The sequence below is a fragment of the Enhydra lutris genome, unplaced genomic scaffold (genome assembly GCF_002288905.1).
Source record: "Enhydra lutris kenyoni isolate GAN:26980312 unplaced genomic scaffold, ASM228890v2 scaffoldscaffold21, whole genome shotgun sequence".
Lineage (NCBI taxonomy): Eukaryota > Metazoa > Chordata > Mammalia > Carnivora > Mustelidae > Enhydra > Enhydra lutris.
Window position 1 is genome coordinate 624,178 of NW_019154105.1, and position 24,126 is coordinate 648,303.

At 43.9% G+C, this 24,126-nt stretch overlaps 1 protein-coding gene across 7 annotated transcripts in view; it reads left to right on the forward strand.

Annotated features, from left to right (window-relative positions):
- Positions 1–15,786, forward strand: part of LOC111148904 (SEC31 homolog A, COPII coat complex component) — a 78,741-nt gene extending 62,955 nt beyond the window's left edge. For all 7 annotated transcript variants that reach the window (XM_022505681.1, XM_022505682.1, XM_022505686.1 and 4 more), the window contains 5 exons: positions 4,772–4,830; positions 5,897–6,160; positions 8,749–8,868; positions 13,622–13,693; positions 15,197–15,786. In XM_022505681.1, the coding sequence (XP_022361389.1) occupies positions 4,772–4,830; positions 5,897–6,160; positions 8,749–8,868; positions 13,622–13,693; positions 15,197–15,376 (695 nt within the window). In that variant the 3' untranslated portion in view covers positions 15,377–15,786. The remainder of the gene's footprint in view (positions 1–4,771; positions 4,831–5,896; positions 6,161–8,748; positions 8,869–13,621; positions 13,694–15,196) is intronic.
- The last annotated feature ends 8,340 nt before the right edge of the window (positions 15,787–24,126 follow it).

Below are 24,126 nucleotides of genomic sequence, written 5' to 3' on the forward strand. Positions count from 1 at the left end.
CTGGATTTCTTGTTGATCTTCTGGGGGAGGGGCCTGTTGTAGTGATTCTCAAGTGTCTTTGCCCGAGACAATTGCCCCGCCCTTACCAGAGGCCAGGCTAAGAAATCTGCTTGGGTTCGCTTTCGGGAACTTTTGTTCCCTGAATGCTTTCCATAGAGTTCCAGAGGACGGGCATGAAAATGGCAGCCGCCCAGTCTCTGGCCCAGAGGAGCCCAGAGCTCGGGGCCCCGCTCCTCAGTGCGCCCTTGGAGAAAAGCGCTCAGTCACTCCCGTCTCCCTGGCCTCCGGCCACGCTCCGAGCTCACCCGGCCTGTGACCCAGCGTCTCTGTCTCTGGCACACAGCCCCGCCTGGAGCCTCTGAACCCTGCAGATCCCTGTGCTCTTCCAGGGGGGTCTCCCCAGATCTTGTGGGGTCCCCGCTCACAGAGCAGTGGCCTGTGCCGTGGATCACGATAAGGTAACCCTGAGCTAAGAGCTCACTCCTCGGCTCCGTCTCTGTAGCCAGCTTCCCTGCTCTAATACCTGCGAGCTCTGCAACACTCAGACACCCCCGATCCTTCTGTGACCCCACGGGACCTGGGGCCACGCTTACCCCACATGGGTTTCACCCCAGTTTAGCCTGCGGAGCAATGTCCCTCCGTGGAGCAGACTTTTAAAAAGTTCCGATTTAGTGCTCCGTTGCTCCGCCGCTTGCCAGGAGCCGGCCCCTCCCCCCCGTGGTCTATCCTCCCGTCGCTTTGGGTTCACTTCTCCACTGTCCTACCTTTCAGAAAGTGGTCGATTTTCTGTTTCTAGAATTGTTGCTCTTCTTCTCTTCAATCTCCTGTTGGGTTTGTAGGTGTTCACAATGGATTGATAAGCTGTCTAGTGGATCTCCTGCTACCTGATGTCGTCTCAGCCGCTACTCCTCCGCCATCTTGACTCCTGCCTCCCGAGTTGATGTTTTTTTTTTTTTAAGATTTTATTTATTTATTTGACTGAGAGAGTGAGCACAGGCAGATAGAGTGGCAGGCAGAGGCAGAGGGAGAAGCAGGCTCCCTGCTGAGCAAGGAGCCCGATGTGGGACTCGATCCCAGGAGGCTGGGATCATGACCTGAGCCGAAGGCAGCTGCTCAACCAACTGAGCCACCCAGGCGTCCCTGATTTTTTAAAATGTTGACCAAAAGTATCATTTTGCACATCTATGATACTGTTTTCTAGGGATATTTATGTTGTTCATGTAGCTTGCTTTACCTTCTGTGGCTATTAAAATGTATAGAAGTCAATTTTTTGTGTTTTTAAAAAGTCATTTAAACATTCAATTTAAAGACAAAACAAAAAGACTGAAAAGGGTTACAGTTATAGCTGAAACAAAACTGTACTAAATTGATAAGAGATTTGAACAAGGATTATCCGGGTTGAAATAAAACATCTCTAAATATAAACACATTAGATAGTTGAGGTTGGGAAGAGTCAGGCATATATTTTGAGGGTGAACTTTGATTGTTGTACAGCTGTTACTTGCTACTCAACAGGACATCTGCACCCCCAACGTATGTGAACTCGCCCATTGGCTATCCATTCCCGTTTCGAGTCTTTTTGTTTCTAATTCTGATGAAGTATCATTCCTAGTTTTGAATTTGATTTGATTTCATTTTGAATTTGGAGTCATTTTACCAAAGGGTCCTATGAAATTGCTCCACAAACCTTTTTGTGCTAATAGTTTGTGAAATCTCGGGGTACCCTCCCAGGCTTTCATACCCAGGTCTTGAGTCAATGCCATGAGAAGTTAGAGGGGAACCCGCTGTCATCTCTTCCTGCCTCTGATGGGGCAGTAGAGGAAGGCATGTTGTTGAAACTCCTTCTGAAGGAAAGGGTGTAGGCCAAGGTATTTCTGGTACTTTAGCTTTGCGATATACAGGCTCCCCCCCATCTGGAAGCAGAAGTCTTATGGTAGAAAGTACATCAGTGGTTGTGCTTCAGGTCAGTCCTCTGTAATCACCCACACACAATTACTCCCAGGGCTTTACTGACAGTAGTGCTGGGAGGTTATATCTTGCATGGGGAATTAGGTTGTAAAATTGTTATGTAAGGCAAAAATAGGAAATCACTTATAAAAAAAAACAGGAAATCCTTGATCACTGTGTTCTTTAGTTAAGCTCTTGATGAGGAAGTTGCCTTGAATTTCTGTAGGTTACATGTGCATATAATTTATTTCCACTGCCATACTTCTGATTTCAGGCTGGGCCTGGCCTGACCCTGAATATCTGATCGTTTTGGTTTTGCTGTTTTAGTTTTCAGCCTTTTTTTCTCTGGTCCACTGCCAGAAACTTCAGTTCTCTTAAGTAGTGGTTTCTGGAAGGCCTGTGCTAAACAGTCTGCAAATCCATATATTTTTACAAAAAAGACCACATCAATGGTTACCTGTGGACTGGGTCTGTTGTCATTTATGCTTGTATTCATGGTGTGACATGAATTATATGAAATTACATTTTCATCAGGATGCCTCCCACATCTGGCAGTAAAGTTGGCACCACCTTGCTACGATTCTCTGACATTCTTATCTTTAACAAGTACAGGCTGAAGTTTGTAGGACAGTGTAGAGTGCCTCCCATTTTTCTTTAAATCCCTACTAAAAGAGGGCTTTGACCAGCAAGCAGCACTGGCATTACTTGGGAGCCAGCTGGAGCAATAGAATCTCAGGCCCTTCCCTATAGGCAGTGAATTAGAATCTGCATTTTAACAAGATCCTCAGCTAACTTTGATGACAGCTTTAACTAATACTGAGTGCTCCCCCCACCATGATGTTATTGATCAAATAATAGGAAAAAAATCCATGCAAATAGGGAAATATTGTTTTAAATAGGCATGAACAAAATTTTTTCTTAAACAGCCAGCACAATAAGAGAAAAAGGTGGTGTTAAAGAGTTAATCGGATCTGACACAACCTAAATGAATTTGATTTACCCAAAAACTGATTATTTTCTTAATTGGATAGAAGACATTTTACGTGACTTGATAAAAAGAAGGTTTTTTTTCCCCTTATAAAATTAGTTTGCTCTTTTTTGGGTTGATGGAGGGAGAAGCAATTACAAAATGAGGTAGAGTTTAGAATCTTTTTGATGCTAATGCTGTTTAAGTGACTTTTACATTTTGTCTACAGAAAATCAATTTATGCAAGACCAGGCACCTATGTTGGAAGGTGAATTGGTTATAAAATATATCTTTGGAAATTTTCAATCATTGAATACAGTTAATGAATGACCATTCACAATAATGCATGTGAACCTCAAAGTTGATGATATTCTAAATCTGATCAGTATCATTTTTTAATCTGCCTTCTTAATCAAATCAAATCTTAGAACTGACTGAATTAACATGGTGACACAGTAGCTTAAATCATTAAAGATTTCTATTTTATATAATCATAAAGACAATGACTGTATCAAGATTGTCTTAGATAGGAGTGAAGTTAGAAGGTGATGAGATTGATTCAAATGATTCTCTGTGTATGGCCAGAACTTTAAGAATTTGTCAAGCAGGTAGCAGCATGTAGTTTACTATTTTGTGATTAGCTCTTGGGTATTTTGAGGATTGTTTGGCATTCTGTCTTCTAGTAAACCTGTAGAAAATTAATTCCATTTTTAAAATCAAGACGAAGGAAGGATGCCTGGCTGGCTCAGAGAGACGCGTGACTCTTGCTGTCAGGGTTGGGAGTTTGAGCCACATGTTGGGTGTGGAGATGACTAAAAAAAATTAAAAAGTAAACTTTAAAAAAGTCAAGGCAAATGAGTCCATGCTGCCGTTGGAAGATCTTGTTTTTTAAAAAATTTCTGTGGCATTATGTACGGATCACAGGTTCTTTGGTCTGCTAAGCAGTTTTGTTGTGATTTAATATGGGTATCGATAAAATAAGTAAAAGGTAAAATCCTGAAAGAACGTCTGATTTGTTGAAAGAGAATTTTTTGCTTTAACTGTAAACATACATAAAAATCAATGAAATGTAAAATGATTACATTTTGATTTTAAAATGATCCTATCTTTATTTCTGACATGTTTTCTTTAAAGATACTGGCATTAAAGTACTTAATTGTGCTACTGATGTCTGTTTTTCACTTTGAGATGAAGGGTTCTGGGGGCTTTTTAGGGGAAATTTACTGAAGTTGACAGTAGTTTAATTTTGTATTTGCTGCCAACCTTGAATTTTGTGTGTGGCATTAAAAAAAAATCTTATCACATATACTTAAATGCTTTCTACTTTATAAACAATTTCTAAGGCAAAGATGATAGAACTGCAGTATTGTGTATTTGAGGCCTTTTTTTTAACAGTGTTTCTGCCATATGGGTGATTTTCTTATGTTGAATTGCTCTCTCGGGAAATAGGAGATTTCTTTTCTGCATGTTGAATATAGCAAAAGTGGCTTTTTTATTTTTTAGCAGACTCAGGTGATTCATTTTTTATTTATTAAGAGAGAATTTCTAACTGATCTTTGAAGGTTATACATCAGTATAACATTAAGTCTTCACTATTCCTAAATACAGTACAGCTCTTTAACCTTAAATGGAAATAATATCAAGTTACCTTGCCTAGTAAGCCAAGGCTTTGTGAATATTTGAGGAAATGATTTGAGAATCCAGGGCTTCAGAGTGATCCCCAAAGCTCAGCTGATAAAACTTTTGTGAGTTATCCTTGGGGTTAAGGCAGAATTTGAAGGTATTGTAAGATGAATACAATTGAGTTTTCTTCTTTTCCGAATTCTAAAGGAAAATGCCCTTTATTTTCTCTTTTAGGTCCTCAGAATGGTTGGAATGATCCTCCAGCTTTGAACAGAGTACCTAAGAAGAAGAAGGTACTAGAAAAGTTGGTCTAGTTGCCCGCAGGTGTTCTGTTAATCCCAAAGCCACCTGGAATACACCACCCTTCACTGACCTTTAAAAGCAAAGTTTACTGACCAACAGGTTTCAAGTGTATTTTAGCTTACATCCTTTGTTTAGTTTAAAAAAAAAAAGTTTACATCCTTTGTTTAGTTTAAAAACAAAACAAAAAACCAGTATGGTGGTGTGAATTTAACTCCCATTGGAAGACAAGATGTAAATTCCCAACAGGTGTCTTTCAAAGAGTAGGAAACAAAATTTCCCAATGATTTTTTTCTTTTGGGGGTGTGTGTGGTCTTTGGTTTCCAACAGTAGTCCTGAATTTGGTAATTATATTTTGGACTGTTTTGTCTATCACATATGATATGAAGAAACAACAAACGAGCTGAGTAGTGTTTAACTGTCAGTAACTGTTGAGCGCTTTGGAGCACAAGATAAGATTCTTCTCTGCTCCTTCCTTCCCAAACGTTTTTACTTTTTTTTTTTTTTAAACTTCTGGTAATTTCCTTTCCTTAAATATAGTAATGAGAGGGCATAACAATAAAATTGGGAGGCACTAAATGGGCCAAAAAACCCCAAAATTTAGGTTAGTAATAATGAGAAATTAGAAATGAAATCTACTACTTTTAATATGGTTGGATTGACAGGTAACATCTACTTAGTGATCTAGGAAAAGGAGCATTACATCAGGATCACATTAAATATAAACATTCATTTGGCATATTTGATTCCAGTATTTGCTCGATATAATTCTCTAGACTTTGACTTCCTCTTTCAAAACGCCTTGTTTTGGCTCCCCATATGAGAGAATGTATGGAAGACAAAGGGGAAACTGAGAGGTCCAGTTTTGAGCTTTCTATCCCTCTTACCCAGATTAGCTCTAATTTTATGTTTTACTCTAGAATTCTGCATAAAATTTCATTTGAAAGTAGAATACTACTACAAACAAATAACATTTTTTAAATGTTAACCTTATTTAAGGGTAAGTAAATGATACTCTTTGGCTTATGCTTGCTGTCTTTTATTTCTGTCTTTTAAAAGATGCCTGAAAACTTTGTGCCTCCTGTTCCCATCACGTCACCAATCATGAGCCCTTTGGGTGACCTCCAATCCCAGATGCTGCCACAGCAGCCTTCAGCCCCCGCACCTCTGTCAAGCCAAGCTTCATTCCCACAGCCACACCTCGCAGGTGGCCAGACCTTCCATGGCATCCCGCAAGCCCTCGGTCAACCAGGCGTGCCACCTTCTTTCTCCAAGCCCAATACTGAAGGCGCGCCAGGGGCTCCTATTGGAAATACCGTCCAGGTAACAGTCAGTCTGCGTCCGTGGAAGGGGAAGATGGCTCTGTTTCAGTTCATGTTTTTTAATGTGTTAACTTTGATGATTGCACCTCTATTAGTGAACATCTATATTCGGTTTCAATTAAGACAACCTAAATAAAAAATAGTAACCCTCGTTTTTAAGACTGATCGTGCAGGGATATTTTTCAGTTACGTGGCCATAAACCTCCTGGAAGAGGCTCACGTATTTGCTAGTGTATGTTTACACTGACTCGACAATCGCAGTATCTCATTTACCTAACCAGTAGCCGTAATTTAAGATGAGCTGAACCATATTTTCAACCAGGCTTGCTAAGCAGAAGTTATTTCCAAAGGTTTCCCCTTAACGTAAAAGATAAAGTGTGATGAGCTGTATCTTCCCTTGTGTACGTGTGAGAGCTTACACTGTACAGCCTACCTTCACATGGAGACACAAATTTGTACTGCTTTTCACATACAGACACCTAGTCGGAAGGGTTCTAGACGATAAAAAAATCACATATAACTAACGGACTCGACACACAAAGGTAAACATTTTGATCTGTTCATGAAGAGTGAAGAGCTTGGGTGAAAGTTAACATAAGAAGGTGAAACAAATCCCTGCCCAAAGTATAAAACTAGTTCTGTTTTTGTCTTTGACCCATTGAAGTCAAATTTATAAACATGTTTCTCTGTCACAAGGCTGTGCTTTACTACGTTCCATTATAAAAACCAGTGTTTTGATGGAGGTGGGAGAACTGACTTCTTTCCGCAGGACTTTAAATTACAAAGATGCGCTGTTATTTTTTTTTATGATTACAAGTCTACGCTAGTTTGGGAAGCTACCCAGCATTCACTTTTGTTTAGACCTGGGCTGCTCATGCTGTACTCATCTAGACCGGAACCTCATTTACTGCCGGAAGGGAATGCTGCGGGATGTATGTGTTCAGCCAGGCCTTTACATCCAGCTGCCTGCCTATCTGGATGTCTCCAAGGCCCCTCACACTCCACATTTCTGAAGCCTTATTCATAGTCATCCTCCCAAACCTCATCTTCAGAATCTGGTCTTCAAACCTCGGTGTTTCCTACTTTGGTGCATGGCACCATAATCCTTCCTATTTAATCTAGCCGAAAACCTAGGAATCATCTTTATACTCTTTTCCTTTAATCCCTCTTTCAAGTCTATCCCTAAATCTTGTTGTTACTGTTTTAAAAATCTCTCTCAGATCCCCGGCCTGCACTTCCAGTTTGGTCTATGCTGCCTTCACCCCAGTTTTCAGCAGTGCAGGAGCCTCTAATTAGTCTGTCTTTGATCATCTATCAGGTCTTGTCTCATCTTTGTTCAAAACATTTCTCTCAAGATAAAGACCAAAATATTTCACATTATCCAGAAGCCCTCAGCTGCATATTCCTCCTTGCTGTCTGCCCCAGCTACACCGGCCTCCTTTTAGTCACCTGTATCATGATCCTTCCTTTGGACACGTTCTTGCGCTGCCCGGAATGCTTTTCCTTTCTCATTTAACTAGTTGACTCCTATTTGTCCTTCTGATATAATTTCCTGCAGAGAGCTTGCCCCTCAGTTAAATTCTAGTTCTACTATCTGTTGGTTCCATTAACGTTAGCTTAGTATCAATTAAATACCAGTACAGTTGCTATCTTACATGTACTGGTGACATTTTATTTTTTTACTTTTTTCAAGTAACATCTTTCATTAAGATATAAATGTTAGTAAACTTTTTTTTAATGAAACTTTGAAACTTTCATTTTCTTCTTTTAGCCTAATAAATTGCCAGAGAGCTGAGATCATTTCTGAATTGGCTTATAAATACATGGTCAGTCCCTGGCACATTTTTTTTTTTTTTTTTGAGTGAATGAACTAATAAATCAGAACTTTAAAAACAAACCAGTCCTTCTTTATCTTTCCATCTGTACATTCAGTTACATCATGGTCTCTTCTATGCCAACTTTTGACTTAATCTTGGCAGTTTGGGGGGTACCTGGGTGGCTCGGTGAAGTGGCTGCCTTTGGCTCAGGTCATGGGATCGAGCCCCACATTGCACTCCCTGCTCAGTGGGGAGCCTGCTTCTCCCTCTGCCTCTGCCCCTCCCCCTGCTTGTGCTCTCTCGTGCACTTTCTCTCTCAAATAAATAAATAAAATCTTGAAATAAAAAATCTTGCAGTTTGATGATAGACCAATTACCAACCTTCAAGAACAAACCAAAGAACAGAAGAATGCCAAGATAAACCAATGAGCTGACAAGCAGAGCAAGCAACCACCCTCACTCGCGGGCTCGCTTCCTGCTGGCGTAGGTCTGCTGTCCGCTTCGCCCCAGATACGTACAGTAGAGATCAACCTGTGTGCCATGATTGACTGAATTCTTTATACCCAGTTCTGGTTTTGAAAATCAAAGCTGTAGAAGCCTGTTCCTTCTACTGAATATCTGATTTTCATTTTTACTTATCCCAAGGGATTTCACATGTTAATTTGTCATTTGATTTTAACAAGTGGTTTTCTTTTTATCACAGAGTTTCAGGGCTTTGTGTATCGGTAATTTCCGGTCATTTCTGGTCACTTTATGGTATTATTTCTTCCAGCATGTGCAGTCTTTGCCAACAGAAAAAATTACCAAGAAACCTATTCCAGATGAGCACCTCATTCTAAAGACCACATTCGAGGATCTCATTCAGCGCTGCCTCTCTTCGGCTACAGATCCTGTATGTATTTGTTCTCATGTTTTGCTCATTTAAAATAAGCACGTAGGCAGCTCTTCTGTAATCGCAGGAAGCCTTGCAAGATAGACTTTAGAAGTTTGTACAATAGTAGTAAAACTAGCACTTACATACTTTGCTTTACATATAGAAATGTATTTAATATCTTTTATAGGTAAGTATTTAATCCTCCCAGCAACCCCATGGTAGGTAAATTTGTCATCTTTTTTTTTTACAGACAACTAAAGTAAGCAAAAACCAGTCAACACCGAAGGTCAGAGCCAGAATTCAAACCCAGTGTGGGTGTGGAATGTGTGCTCTCACTCACTGTGCAGCGCTGCCGCTCAGCAGCAGACCTCATGTCTGTCATGTAAACAGAACAGAGTGTGGCGTGCAAGAGAGTCAGGTTGGGGCTTGCTTTCCGAGCTCAGATCCAAGCTTTTAAAAGTAGATCGATAATCTTACATGTAACTTTGCAAAGATCTTAAAAATAATTGTTTTAGATTCTAGACTCATATTCATAGTTAAAGCAACTGATTTTACTTAGTTCATTGAGAGGATGCCTGTGTATTGGCAACAACAAAAATTCAACAAAGCCGATCTTGTTTTAGATGAACTCTCAGTTTCTGCCAACAAACATTGAATATGTTTATTTAGTCACTGGCCACTTGTCTGCTTGAAAAACAGCTTCTGGAATTTGTTGTTTCATCGGACATTGAGTATTCATATGTGCAGCTTTCTTCTGGTGTTTTACAAAGCTATTCCCTGTACTAAATGTGTCAGCAAATCAGAAGCAGGGATCGGTTAGCGTCAGCCATTGTGCCTGGCATTCTGGAAGTGATGGAAACAGAGAGGAACAGAGAGCAGATGAGGCAGACGGCCCCGCATACACTGTCCCCTGTGTGCACCTCTAAATAGGGCACAGTCATTCAAAAACAGAAGAGCCCTCATAAAAATGAAGAGAACTCCAGCTCTCCTTGAGGCAAGAGTCAGTATAGAGAGGTTGAGATGACACGTAGTACACAGCCCAGCTCAATAAATTTTTGTTGATTTAAACTTCTCTAGGTCAACATATCATCTTCCCTCTGGGTCCAGAGGAGTCCTGGGCAGAAGAGAACCACAAAAGACAAACTGTTCTTGTAATTCCTGTAACCAGTCGGTTGTGGGGGGTTGCTAATACCCTATCCCGACCAGCTGACTCTGCCCCTGGTAGCGAGATGAGATTAGATTTGAGCAGGGACTCTCAGGGTTCCCCTCCATGCAGATCCTTTTAATCACTAGCTGGAATCCTTTATACAATGTGGCTGTCATACAGTCTTTTCACGTTAGCTGTATCCAGACACCACAAAGTAGTTTTGCAACATGACTTAGTTTGTAACGTTATCCCTGATAGCTTCATCTTTTTCTCGTTCTTTTTTAAACATTCATTCGAGGTGTATCATTGTGCTTCAGCAGTTTTGTATGGTGCTGAGTGCTCATCGTGACAAGTGTCCTCGTCAGTCCCTGTCACGTGTCTCACCCGTCCTCCCATCCACCTCCCTTCTGGGAACTATCATATTGTTCTTGGTAGTTTAGAGTCTGTTCCTTAGTTTGTCTCTCTCTCTTTTTTTTTCCTTTGGTAGTTTATTCTGTTTCTTAAATTCCACGTATGGGTGAAATCATACCTTTGTCTTTCTCTGATTGACGTATTTTATTCAGCTCACACTCTCTGGCTCCGTCCATGTTGTTGCAAACGGCAAGACTTTATCATTCTTCTCACGACCAACTGACACTCTGTTGTGTACACGCCACATCGCCTCCATCCATTCACCTGTCACTGGACACCTGGGTTGCTTCCATAGTTTGGCTATTGTAAATAATGCTGCGATAAACATAGGGGTGCATGTATCCCTTTGAATTAGTGTTTTTGTATTTGGGGGTAAAGACTAAAGACTCAGTAGTGCACTTGCTGGGTCGTAGGGTAGTTGTGTTTCTGACTTCCATTAGCCATCCTGTTCCAGAGCGGCTGTACCTGTTTGCCTTCCTTCAGGCAGCGCAGGAGGGTCCCCTTTGTCCACACCCTCACCAGCACTGGGTTGTTTGCTGTGTTGTTGACTTCAGCCGTTCTGACCAGTGTAAGGTGATACTTCATTGTAGTTTTGATTCATATTTCCCTGATGATGAGTGATGGGAGCATCTTTTCGTCTGTCAACCGGCCGCCTGAATGACTTCTTCAGAGAAGTATAATTCATGTTTTCTGCCCACTTCTTAATTGGATTATTTGGGGGGGGTGTTGAGTTTATCAGTTCTTTGTGTATTTTGGAATCTAAACCTTTATTGGATAGGTCTTCTGCAGATATCTTCTCCCATTCAGCGTGTTGCCTTTCAGTTTTGTTTATTGTTTCCTTCACTGTGCAGAAGTAGTCCCGGTAGTTTATTTGTGCTTTTGTTTCCCTTGTCTGAGGAGAAAAATACTGCTATGGCTGATGCCAGAGAAATTATGGCCTGTGCTCTCTTCTAGGATTTTTATGGTTTCCTGTCTTATATTTAGCTCTTTAATCCATTTTGAGTTTATGTTCGTGTGTGCTGTGAGAAAAGTGGTCCAGGTTCATTCTTTGGCATGTGGCTGTCCAGTTTTCCTAACACCATTTATTGAAAAGACGGTCTTTTTCCCACTGGGTATTCTTGCCTCCTTTATTGAAGATTATTTGACCATATAATTGTGAGTTTATTTCTGCATTTTCTCTTCTGTTTCATTGATCTGTGTGTCTGTTTTTGTGCCAGTACCATACTCTCTTGGTGACGACAGCTTTGTAATACAACTTGAAGTCCAGAACACTGATGCGTTCAGCCTTGTTGTTCTTTTTCAAGATTGCTTTGGCTATTTGGGGTCTTTTGTGGTTCCATACAAATTTTAGGATTATTTGTTCTAGTTCTATGAAAAATGCTGTTGGGATGTTGGTACATTAAAAAAGTCATTCACAGGGGCACATGGGTGGCTCAGTCGGTTGAGCTTCCGACTCCTGATTTCATCTCAGGTCGTGATCATGGGGTCATGAGTTTGAGCCCCACGTCAGGCTCTGTGCTCAGTGCAGAGTCTGCTTTGAGATTCTCTCTCCTCTTCCTCTCCCTATGCCCCTCCCCCACTCCCATGCTCTCTGTCTCAAATAAATTAAATAAATATTTTTAAAAAGTCATTCACCAAAAAACAAACAAAAAAATTATCCACCACAATCAAGTGGGATTTATTCCCAGGATGCGAGGCTGGTTCAGTGTTCATAGATCAGTCATTGCTCACTTCAGCAGCACATACACTAAAATTGGACCAATACAGAGAAGATTAGCATGGACCCTGAACAAGGATGACACGCACATTTGTGAATTTGCATCTGACCAAATACAAAATCCATTCCTGATAAAACCCTCAACAAAGTAGGTTTAGAGGGAACATAAAACATACCTCAACACAATAAAGGCCTTATATGAAAACCCACAGCCAACATAATCTCAGTGGACAAAAATTCAGAGCTCTTCCTTTCTCCTCCTCTGACATATTGACATTCCTTCTTCCAGCATACCAGGAGCATGTCAGCATCGACAGCTTTGTACTTGCTGCTCCTTCTGCCGGGGATCTTCCCCCATGTGACCACGTTACTCAGGCCACACATGCTCCAGGCTTCTCGGATGTCCCAGGAGCTGTCTGGCCTTTCTTTACCACCTCGTGGTCCCAGCACTTCTAGCCCCTCACTCTGTTAACTCTTGCTTCCTGGCATTCATCACCATCTCATCTGCAACATACTTCTATCTAGTATCTTTTTCCACCAAGGGCATTCGAGGTCCCTGAGACATAAGCATGGCACACAGTAGACCCTCGGTAAATACTGAAGAACAGCGTCCGTTCTGAGGCTGTCGCATAGTGTACATCATTAGGTTAATCACATTGTAATTGAAACCTTTAATTTTAGTTTTAGAACGGTTTTCTCTCACTATACTTCTAGTACGAGGAGTGGGAGGTGGAAGGCCTCCTTGATTTAAAAACTCCTTTTACAATATCCCTCTTAGTAATCTTAAGCCACAGAACGTAATTTTCTTTCTTTTTTTTTTTTCTCCCTTGGTGTTTTAAAAGCTCAGAAAGAGGGGCACTTGGGTGACTTAGTCTGTTAAGTTTCCAACTCTTGATCTCAGCTCGGGTCTTGGTCTCGGAGTCATGAGTTCAAGCCCCACATTGGACTGAGCAAGGAGCCTACTTTAAAAAGCCTACTTAAAAAAACAAAAAATGAAGAAAAGCTCAGAAAGAAGCAAGGTTAAATAACCAAATGTGACTAAGTATGTAAGTGATTGGAAAGGTTAAAATAAGGTTCCAGTTCACCTCTGTGCTTGCTGCCAGCACCCATAATTCACAGTAGCTGTCCTTAGATCTTCTCTCCTGCAACACAGTGGCCCACTGTTGCCTCCAGACGGCCCTCCGTGTTGCTCGTGGCTAGTGCGTTTACACGTGCACACGCCTTGTCCTCTGAGCAGACAGTCCACAGTCCAACCACTACTCCAGTTTGCGCTCTGGAAGGCAGCCCCATATCCTCCTACCCTCCCCCCATGAATAGGTTACTGACTCTGTCCTAACGGTCAGTTGAAGTTTCTGAGTCATAGCTGCCTCCGTTTCTTTATAACATGAAGCCGGTCAGCATCAGGAGTGTAAGGATTAGTGAAATGAGACAGGGCAGAGTCTTTGGATAAAAGTTAAATATTCAAATATAACACATCTGTTTTTCTTCTCCTGCAGCAAACCAAGAGGAAGCTAGATGATGCCAGCAAACGCTTGGAGTTTCTGTATGATAAACTTAGGGAACAGACGGTAAGTTTGTGGGGAAAAAGGAGGATTCATGATAATCATTTAGCCCTAGTTGCTAGTAAATAAGCACGTCATCAGCATTCGTGTGGAGTGTCCTTGGGAGCAAAATTGTGAGGACAGTGGTGGAATGGGCTTTCGCTAACTGAATCATAAATGTCATTTAAATTTGGGGATTAGGGGCACCTGGGTGGCTCAGTGGGTTAAAGCCTCTGTCTTCAGCTCAGGTCATGGTCCCAGGGTCCTGGGATCAAGCCCCGCATTGGGCTCTCTGCTCTGCAGGGAACCTGCTTCCCTTCCTCTCTCTCTGCCTGCTTCTCTGCCTACTTGTGATCTCTGTCTGTCAAATAAATAAATAAAAATCTTTAAAAAAAAAAAAAAATAAAAAAAATAAATTTGGGGATGAAAGAACAGGAGAAGGGGTGTGTGTGTGTGAGAGATAGGAGTGTAATTTTAACTCTTCTTATAACAAAGAGTAGAAATATAATCTGGCTTGTATTGGCCCTAAGGTAACTGGCCTTCTGTTCATTTTATATGTGGCTATATTTTTTGCATTTCAACATTCCTCTGCTCCATCCCTCACATCAGTCCCATCAGATAAAAATAACCATTCCTGGGGCGCCTGGGTGGCTCAGTGGGTTAAGCCTCTGCTTTCAGTTTGGGTCATGACCCCGGCATCCTGAGATCGAGCCCCAGATCGGGCTCTTTGCTCAGCAGGGAGCCTGCTTCCCTTCTCTCTCTGCCTGCTTGTGATCTCTGTCAAGTAAATAAATAAAATCTTTAAAAAATAATAATAATAATAACCATTCCTGTCATGTGAGCCGGACCAGAGAAAGTTGATGTAACAGTGAAAGTTCTGTGGTCCCTGGACTGATCCGAAATAAATTCTTCCCTCAAAAGTATGGGCATATAATCTAAGTAATGACATGGGGAAACTACAGATACTGTGGTTTTAAGAGATGGTAAGATTACAAGAGCAGTTAAGAATTGATAAGCTGAGTACATGATGATGGCTGTTACCCTACGAATGCAGGTAGACCACAGGTTTGAGATCACTGCTGTAGACATGGTTTTTGACTGCTTTGGGTCCTCACTTAGAGAGAGCATGATTAAGAACCAAATTCCAAAAAAACCCTTTAAATTCCTTCATATGCATGGGAAAGTTTTAAAAAGGTGTGAGCCTGTATCTAAGGAATTTGAAGAATTAACACTCTTAAGTGGAGAAAGACGTTAGCATTTCAGCTGGGGGAGGAGAGCTGGCTTCTATAAAAAAAAGTTAACTGACTCATACACGTTCATAATTCATAATAATTTCCTTACATAAATCATCTTGTCATGGTTCTGCTTTATAACTTAAAGAGTTGCTTGATCCAAAAAACTATTTCTAGAAAAGCTGTATGATTTATTTGCTTTTTTATAATATTTGTTTCAATCTCCTTTTAAATATCAGGGTTTATGGGAGAGTCTTTCTTAATTTAATTCTTTCTCCTGATTCTGCCTTTGTTTCAGCTTTCACCCACAATCATCAATGGTTTGCACAGCATTGCAAGGAGCATCGAATCGCGCAACTACTCGGAAGGCCTGACCATCCACACCCACATAGTCAGCACCAGCAACTTCAGTGAGACCTCAGCTTTCATGCCGGTTCTCAAAGTCGTCCTCACCCAGGCCAATAAGCTGGGTGTCTAAAAGGACGTCTTTACTCCCAGCCCATATTGCCATTTTTCCAAAGAAACCTATTTTAAGAAATGTTAAGGTATGGACCAGTCCTCATTAGCATGTTTCCATAGCAGCCGGTCAAGAGCATTTACACTATTTCTGCAGATATACTCACCTTAGAACTGCTCAAAACCCAGGTGCTTTCTTTTGTTTTAACCTTTTATTGCCCATGATGATTTTCCTATTCTGCAAATAGTGTATTTCCTGGATTACACATAGTGTGTTTTCCTGAAGTATTCTGATTAAATGTGGTTTTTAAAACCTCAGTATACTTTTTGGAAAAGGAGCATCTGGTTATACATAAAGCAGAGCCAAAACTAACTTTCGTTCACGTCCTCCCTGCTTCCTCTATGTCAATCAGATTAAAGTGTGTAACCCTATTCTATGTGTATGTAGTCTTCTTTTTAAAACAGCTGCTCACAGTTTAGTTAATCCGTATTTTTTGTGTCTTTGGCTTCACTCGAGTTCTGAACAAATAACCAAATCTAGAGGTCGCTACCCAGATTTCAGCAAAGATTAATGAAGAGTGGGAGCACTAGCTTTAAATACCTATTGGGAAAATGAGCGTTTTTGTTCTGTGGAATGCATGGGACTTTTTTGTATTAATAAATGTTTTCGATATTCTGTTTGAGTTTTAAGATTGAGTTATCTCCATTCTACATTTAGAAATTTGTTTGTCCACTTTTTAAAAGTCACCCAGAGCTCTGAAGTGTAAATTTAGAAGGAAAATTTTAATTTCTGTCAACCTCCTGAATCAAAGGCAGACGTTTTTCAGCCAGTTTTTCTGTCAAGTGATTTTATGATAGTTTGTCTTAAGAACAAGCAGTGTGGCAGGGGCACCCGGGTGGCTCAGTCGGTTAAGCGTCTGCCTTCGGCTCAGGTCATGATCCCAGGGTTCTGGGATCAAATCCTACATCAGGCTCCCTGCTCAGCGGGACGCCTGCTGCTTCCCCTTACACTACCCCTGCTTGTGTTCTCTCTCTTGCTGTCTTTCTCTCTGTGAAATAAATATAATCTTTAAGGGAAAGAAAAAAAAACAGTGTGGTAAACAAATGATGATGGTTGCCAGAGAATCTTGAGAATCAGACACTAGTAAGTCTTCACCGGTGCGTTATGTAAGTTGACGTAAGTAGGCTGGGCAGCTAGAAGATAAACATCGTAACTACCGGGGAGCTGCTTGCCGGGGGTTAGCCTGGTTCCAGTAAGAGCGGTGAGTGAGGAAGAGCAGTCATAGCTCGTCAGGCTTTGTACCCCTGAGTGAAACGGTCTGCGAGAACCTCTCGTTTCCTTTTGGAGGGGTTGCCTGTTTGCCAAATAGAACCCCTCTTTAAAATGAATCATTCTGTGTTTAGCTCTGAATCGTTTTATAACTAAAAAAGGAGGACCATGATAGCATGTGTGAACAGTGGACCCCAGGACGGGCGCGCTCTCCCAGCCCCTGCCTTCAGTCCCCGGGGCTGCAGGCGCCCGAGTCGCTTCTGCGACTCACTGAAATGAGTGGCTGCTGAGTGCTGGGCGGTGGGGTCAACCCCAGGCCCCATGCAGACCACAGGCTGGCCGCTAGCAACTTTTTCATCTATTGCCCTTATAGTTAGGGTGTGTTTTATGTTCACCCTGATACAATAATGGCATAATTGGCAACTTTTTATGAAAAAACAAATTCCCAAAAGGTGACAAACGAGGAGGTGGCAGCAGAGCCCTGGTCAACCTGAAGGTTTTACAAGGACGAGCGAAAACACACGGTCCCTGACGGCTGAGCCGCCGTTCTCTCTCCTTTTTCAACACAGCATTGAGATATTTCCCCCTGCTGTGGAGACCTTCTTCCACGTGGCTTCTAACCTTGGAGAAGTTCCACATAAATGGCTGGTGGTAGGAGGAGCCGGACCCAACATGCTGTGTTGTCTCCGAAGCACGAAGATAAAGGGAGATTGTTGAAAGAGCATAGTCTGTTTTCTCGAAAAGAGGAACAACTTTCAAAAAGTTTTCTTTTAGTAAGAGTAGAGAAAAAAGGTCTTAACTTCATAAATGAGCCTGTTTTTAACATTTTCAACTCCAAAGACATTGCCCTGTATACCTGCGCAGGTCGGGCGCCTCTGTATGAAGGGATTCTTGTGCAACGCCACTGATCTGTTCAGTTTGGGGAAATCACAGCCGTACCCCTGCCACTATTTCATGCACCGTGACGGGTCATTCTTCTGAATCCCCGATTTGCTCAGTTTTGCCCTTACGTTGGTGCTTTTTAATTCTTTCACCGATGTAATTTTAAAACAAGGAAAGGCGTGTGAGGGAACCTGGTAGGTGGGGCTGGCTGTCGGCCAGGAGACGTGTCGCCTCTGGGAGATGCTGCTTCAGATGGCACCTGCTCTTATGGCCCTTCGTGGGGTGGATGTGTTCTCGGGCCGCGTCTGAGGATCTTACATGTGATCGGACACGATCCGCCGGAGGCGGTTGCGCGTGTGGACAGCGTGGCAGCAGGGGAAGCGGCACCGCTGCTCTACCCGTGACTTGGCAGCCCAGTTCAGAAAACTCCGTGTGCCCTGGAGGGCAGAAAGAGCAGAGTTCCTGGCGACCAGTTGTGCCCCGATGAACACCTGCCTGACAGGTAGACGAAGGGGTGGTGACAGGCTAACACTTTCCTGATAACCATGTGTCTCCCGAGCCAAATTTAGGTTCGCCTAAGAGTGACCGCAAGGCCACCTGTCGCCTCTCGCGCTGTGGTGGGGACGTCATTTGGAAGAGTGTTGAAGGTTCCGCGAGCGGTGTACGCACGTCTGTGTCCGCACACGCATAAGGATGCCTGTGTCCCTCTTTATCCCGCTGCTGTGGTGGCGGCGTTCCCAGGCAGCGCCCCTGCGGGTCTCTGGGTGTCCGTCACGTGCTGAGCGTGTCCTAGGTGGCCTCTCGAATGACTGCGTCAGTGACACGGACTGTTTATGCACAGAAAGTCTTAACTGTTGGGTCTGACGGATGAATAGGACAAATCTCTCAACCAAGATAGGTGACAAGAAGCCGCACTGGCTCTCACTGCTCCAGCCCCGGAGGCCGGGGCTACGGCGCACACACGAGCCTCGCGGGGCTCAGACTGTACCATCCTTTCGTTTCCAGCTGTTCGCTCTTCTGGCCCCGCGGGGAGAAGTGGTGGGATGTGCGGGTTTAAAGTGAGTGGTGTAGATCTTGGAAAAGGTAATGAAATCTAGCAAAAGAGAATAGACCTTTTTAAAAAAGATTTGTTTGTTTGTTTATTTTTTTGAGAGAGAGCACGGAGGGGAGGGCCAGGGGGAGGGAGAGAGAATCTCCAGCAGACTGCCATGCTGAGCGGGAGCCCCAAAAGGGGCCAGAGTCGAATCCACAACCCTGAGATTATGACAGGAGCCAAAATCAAGAGTGGGCACCAACCGATGGAGCTCCCAGGCGCCCCGGAAATAGGCTTTGGTATAACTGTGGTACATGGCTTTTGCATTCTGGATTCATGTTTCCAGAGATCGGCTGAAGTATTATTTAGCAAACAGTGTTAATGTCGTTCGTCAGAAACACCTGGAATGACTGTATAGAGACCTCATTACTCAGTAATATCTGAGGTCTCATGCGGCTGTGCTCTCCCTTGAAGCTGAATTCTGACGGTCCCGGACCTAGAAGGTCGTCGTTCATCGGGCAGGCCTGTGCCTGCTTTACTGCTGTGTCTTACAATTCCCGGTCCTGTGACCTTTCTAAAACCACCTCTTGGGTATCAGTGGGTTCACACTGTGCAAACATGGGGGGAGGGGGATGGCTTCAGAAGCCTTGTGAAATAGAGGAAACCTTTCTACTTCAAAAAATATATAACAGTTCGTTGGGTTTTTGTCTATATGAAGTAAATCCTAATGAACTTTGTATCTCAAACATCTACCATTATCTGGGTTACACCTTTAAAGGGATTTGCACTTCCCAGCTCTAGAGAGTAGCGTTTTCACACTGTTATTGACGGTTTCTTTACCTCAATAGGTATTTGTAAAGGACTTCATGTAGTTCAGTAGGAAGACATCCTGTCCAAACGTGTGTGTGTGTGTGTGTGTGTGTGTGTGTGTGTGTGTGTGTTTCTAGGTAGGCGATGTAAAATGAACCAGTAGGGAGCCTACCATAGGAATGGAATGGATTCAAATTTGATTAAAAGAGGAAAGTTCCAGACTTTTTTTTTTTTTGATAAGTAAAAGGGTAATGAGTATAATATATAATTCAAGGGAACCATTAAGGCTTATTTGGTTAATGATGAGAAATCATTTCATCTTGTACTTTCTCCAGTAAAGGAACTCCCCCACTCTAGGACTAGACTGTGGAATTAAATATCAAAACAGACTTCCATAGTAAAGAAGGAAAACAGCATCTCCTACAAGTGACCTAAAAGTAACTTCCTTTCCCTCTGGCTATGTCTCCAAGTAACCCATGACTTTCCTGACCCTTTTTTGCCTGAAGAGTCTTTGGGAGAGAACAAGTCAGTTTAACAGGCAGGGATCAAGTCCACAAAGAGTTCTGTCCTGGGGCTTGCTGCTTGGACACCCTCAAGGGCCCTCACCTTTCCTGGAGCTGGGTCCTTCGTTCCCTCTCAGTCCTCATTTCAGCCCAGGGAGCTAAGCTCTTCATTCCAGTTACTGGGGACAGCTGGGAAGCAGTAGAAGCCACATTTGAACCCAGATCACAGCCTAATGAGCACATTCTTCCACAAAACCACATTGTTCCCAAAGTAACCACTGCTACAACAAAAACGCATTCTGCTTTCTGATCTCGTGCTTTTCCCTCCTATTAGTTTGCAGAGACCTGGCGTTACCCATAAGCAAGGAGTGTGGTTGGGATAAGTGGATAAACTTACTGAACGTTGTGTATTGGCTTCTTTTGAGGTAGGTTCTCTTTACGTGCTGGGGAAGTTGGCCCCTGGCAGCCCAAAGCCTGCCTCTCCTCTGCTTGTGTTCCATCAAGGGGAGAGGAAACCTCTCACAATACCCAGTTATGAGTTATGGCTCGCAACAACAGCTCCAGTTGTTTCCATGTGGGTCTCACGCTCACCACCTGAGTTCTGTGCCCAGAGGGACGGGATGCCAGAGTTGGCTGTGCCAATCCAGTGTGCCCGCCCTAGTGTGAACACAGTGATTTGAAGCCCCACCAGAACCCCATGGGTTAGTTCCACCAACGGAAGATGCAATTCAGAGAAGAGGGGGTAGAGAACAAGCCAAAACAACCCCTAACCTATACCGGAGGGGAAGCCCTTGGTGGTCACAGTAAAAATTTTCAGGGCACCGGTCTGAGAGTCAAGAAACGGTTTCAGTGTCTTCCCCGCCCCTTCCTGTCAGCCAAATGCCACTGCTTTCTGCCTCCATAGCCCTGTTTGTAAAATGAGGGGGTAGGACTAGATGATTTTTAGTTTCACTTCCAGCTCTTGAACTCTGTTACCCGTCTACCTCTCCCACAGCATCCTTGTATACTCACTGCAAGACCTCAGCAGGAATGGAAAGCATTCGCGTAAGCACCGAAGCTTTGAAGAAAGATGATGGAAGCAACTCAGGCCTATTTATATTTGGATATTTTACTCCTTCTGTAGAATTAATTTCACTGCTAATCAGGAGAAAGAACAATGCAGCATGTCCCTTGGTTGAAATAAGTAAGGAGACATTTAAAAAATTGGTTTTCTAATTTGAGGACTTGGACTAAATACATTTGCTTGGCCTTGAGGTCTTTAAGTAGTGAATTCCCTGCTATAATGCTCTAGTTCCATGAAGTAACCATTCTGCACACCTGTTTCCCACGCCAAGAATAGGCCACGCTTGACCGCATAGGAACTCAACAAACGAACTTGGTTTTTTTCTCTGGTGCGGCAAATCTGGGTCACCCCTTTGACATTCCTGAACTCTATTTACAAATGCCCCCTCCCTGCCTGAGAACAACAGGGGCCTTTGCCTTTTAAGAGGAGCCTGTGGTCACTGATGCAGCAGGGAGAGAAAGAGGTCATTGAAACAGAAACAATCACGCAGCTAATGCTGAGAAGGAAGTAAGAGCTTCTCTATGTTTATCTGCCCTTGGAAACCAAAGTAAGGATCATAGAAGAAAATGGGGCGGGTGTTGCGGCGGGGGAGAGGAACTGGAGAGTTGGAAGACACGTGGGTGAAAAGCTCGTCAACACTGTCCTTCTTCTGCGGCAATAATAGGGCCGTTCACTTACCTCAGAGAGCTGGGCTTTCGCAGCAGGGAGAGAGAGACAGCGGAGAGGAGTTCACTTTGGTTTGTGCATCTTGTTTTTAGCCAGATGTTGGTCAGGGGGGATGTGGCGTAGATATTCACAAATGTTAATGCAGCTGGGCCTTGAAAGCTGGCTAGTGACTCCTCCGTAGCATTCGCTGAAGTCTGTGGCGTCCCTCCTTCCAGTATTTGATCGCCCTCGGGCTTCCCAACTGGACCTTGAGCTCCGAGAGCACAGCCGCACACTGTCTGTGGGGCTGAGCTTAGGGCTTGGCTTCCAGAAGGGGCTCGATGAATAGATATTGAATGGAAAAATGTCTTGTGATTCAAGGGGACTTGGAAAGCTGCAAAGGGCAACAAAAGAGACAGGTTTGGGTTGGTCTCAGTGCTCAGTGCATTTTCAAGTATATGCTCTTAACCTAAGAATTAGGAAGTAAAGGCCCTCAGATGGCCTGGCCATCTCCCATGCCTAGTGTCCTCCTGCCAAACTGTAGCACTCTGTTAAGGGTGCTCAGGAAATGTGGGAAGTCTTAAGTAAAAAGGCTGGGGGTTTTGTTGAAGGAAAACTCCTCACATCCATCACATCCAGAGCAATAGAATCATTCATTTTATACGAGCAGGTGCCTCCCTCTTCATTGCTATAAAATCTCAATGAGAAATTTTTCCAGTCCATTTAATCTAGAAAAGGGGAAGCCAGCCCTTCTGTGACTAGAGCAAACTGAGAAAACTAGTTTTCTTTCTCTCTCTCTTTTTTTCCTAAGATTTTATTTATTTATTTGATAGAAAGCGAGGTGACAAGTAGGCAGAGAGGCAGGCAGAGAGAGGAGGAAGCAGGCTCCCCGCTGAGCAGGGAGCCCGATGCGGGACTTGATCCCAGGACCCTGAGATCATGACCTGAGCTGAAGACAGAGGCTTTAACCCACTGAGCCACCCAGGTGCCCTCTCTCTCTTTTTTTAAGATTTTATTTATTTGACAGAGACAGAGATAGAGAGGGAACACAAACAGGGGGAGTGGGAGAGGGAGAAGCAGGCCTTGAGCGGAGGTTGCAGGGCTCGATGCGAGCCTTGATGTGGGGCTCCATCCCTGGACCCTCAGACCATGACCTCAGCGGAAGGCAGACACTTAACAACTGAGCCCCCCAGGGGCCCTGAGAAGCTAATTTTCTATCAAGCCACGGTGCTCCAATCTCTCAAAACCAACCTTCTAGTCATCTTGGAGGCGAACTCCCCAACTTCATGCTCCCCCGAAACTAATGGAAAGGCTGTGAGTGGTGTTCTCACACCGAGGCGCACAAAGATTGTTTACATTTGAAATTGTTTTCCCTGCATCACATCCAAAAGGCAATGTCCCCTCCCGCCCCCTGTACTTCCCCGCGGGCTGCAGGGGGCATCTCTTCCTGGGGCCCGGGAGGGGCCTTGAGTGACTGCGTCGGACGAAGCCGGCCGCTGGTTCTGTTTCGCGTTCCCTGCTGCCGCTACAGTTTGTTCTTGGAACAACCTACCCACCCTGTTCTGCTTCTTTTCCCAGTCTGGGGTTCCCCAAACGCACCCCGGCTTCCAGGCCGGGCAGGTTTCGCGACCGTGTCGAGTCCGCCTGCCTAGGGTGGGTAGAGAATAACGACAAACCCACGACGTGCTGTACACGCTCGCCAACGACCGAGACGGTGACCCGCCTGGTGCAGGAGCCCACCCTGGCCACCAGGCACCGGCTCACGGTCTTCTTCAGCTAAACCCGGACCCCATCCTGTGTGATTTCAAACTCCTGGGAAGGTCCCGTCCAGGAGACCTCAACCTCCTCAGCACCCGTGCACCTTTGACCTCCACATCCCCAGCGAGGCCACTTCTGTAACCCCATGGCTACATTTTGGAATGGACCATTGGAGACTCTTCTCCCGCGGTTGGTCTTTGGTCCCAAATCCCGCCCTTGGAGTGCAGTGCCTGCTGCTTCCTTCATTCTTGTCGCCTAACAAACAGAAAGCTACTCTTCGGCTACTTTCAAGACCTCGAGGCCTTCGATTCCTCTACTACACGAGCTCTTGTCTTCCTTCTGGTCACATCTCGTTCCCCCTCCTGGACTTGCACAAACTTCTCTCTCACCACCACCACCGTGACCTGGCTCTCCTGCCCCCCCCATCTAGTCCCCACCCTACTCCACCTCAGATGTTCCACCAGGCTGCCGAGTGATGTTGTCGAACCCTAACTGCGCAGACTGAAGCCATTACGAGCTCGGAGCATCCACTCTTAGTTGGGTCCTCAGTTTGGCTCACCAGCCTTCTAAGGGTCCTTGGTCAGCTTCCTCTTTCGTCCCGCTCAGCAGCTCTGGAAGCCTCCATCACTTTTCTCTAGCTCTCTACCAAATTCCCACCATGCATACTCTGCAGATGATCCAACCCTCCCATCATAAGAAATGGGCCATCAATGGCATCCCCCCTCACTTGACTGATTCTAGAAGCTTTATCTGCCCTCGTCTTCATTTTCTTCCAGTCTCCAAGAACAAGCTCTCTGCCCAAAGTGCA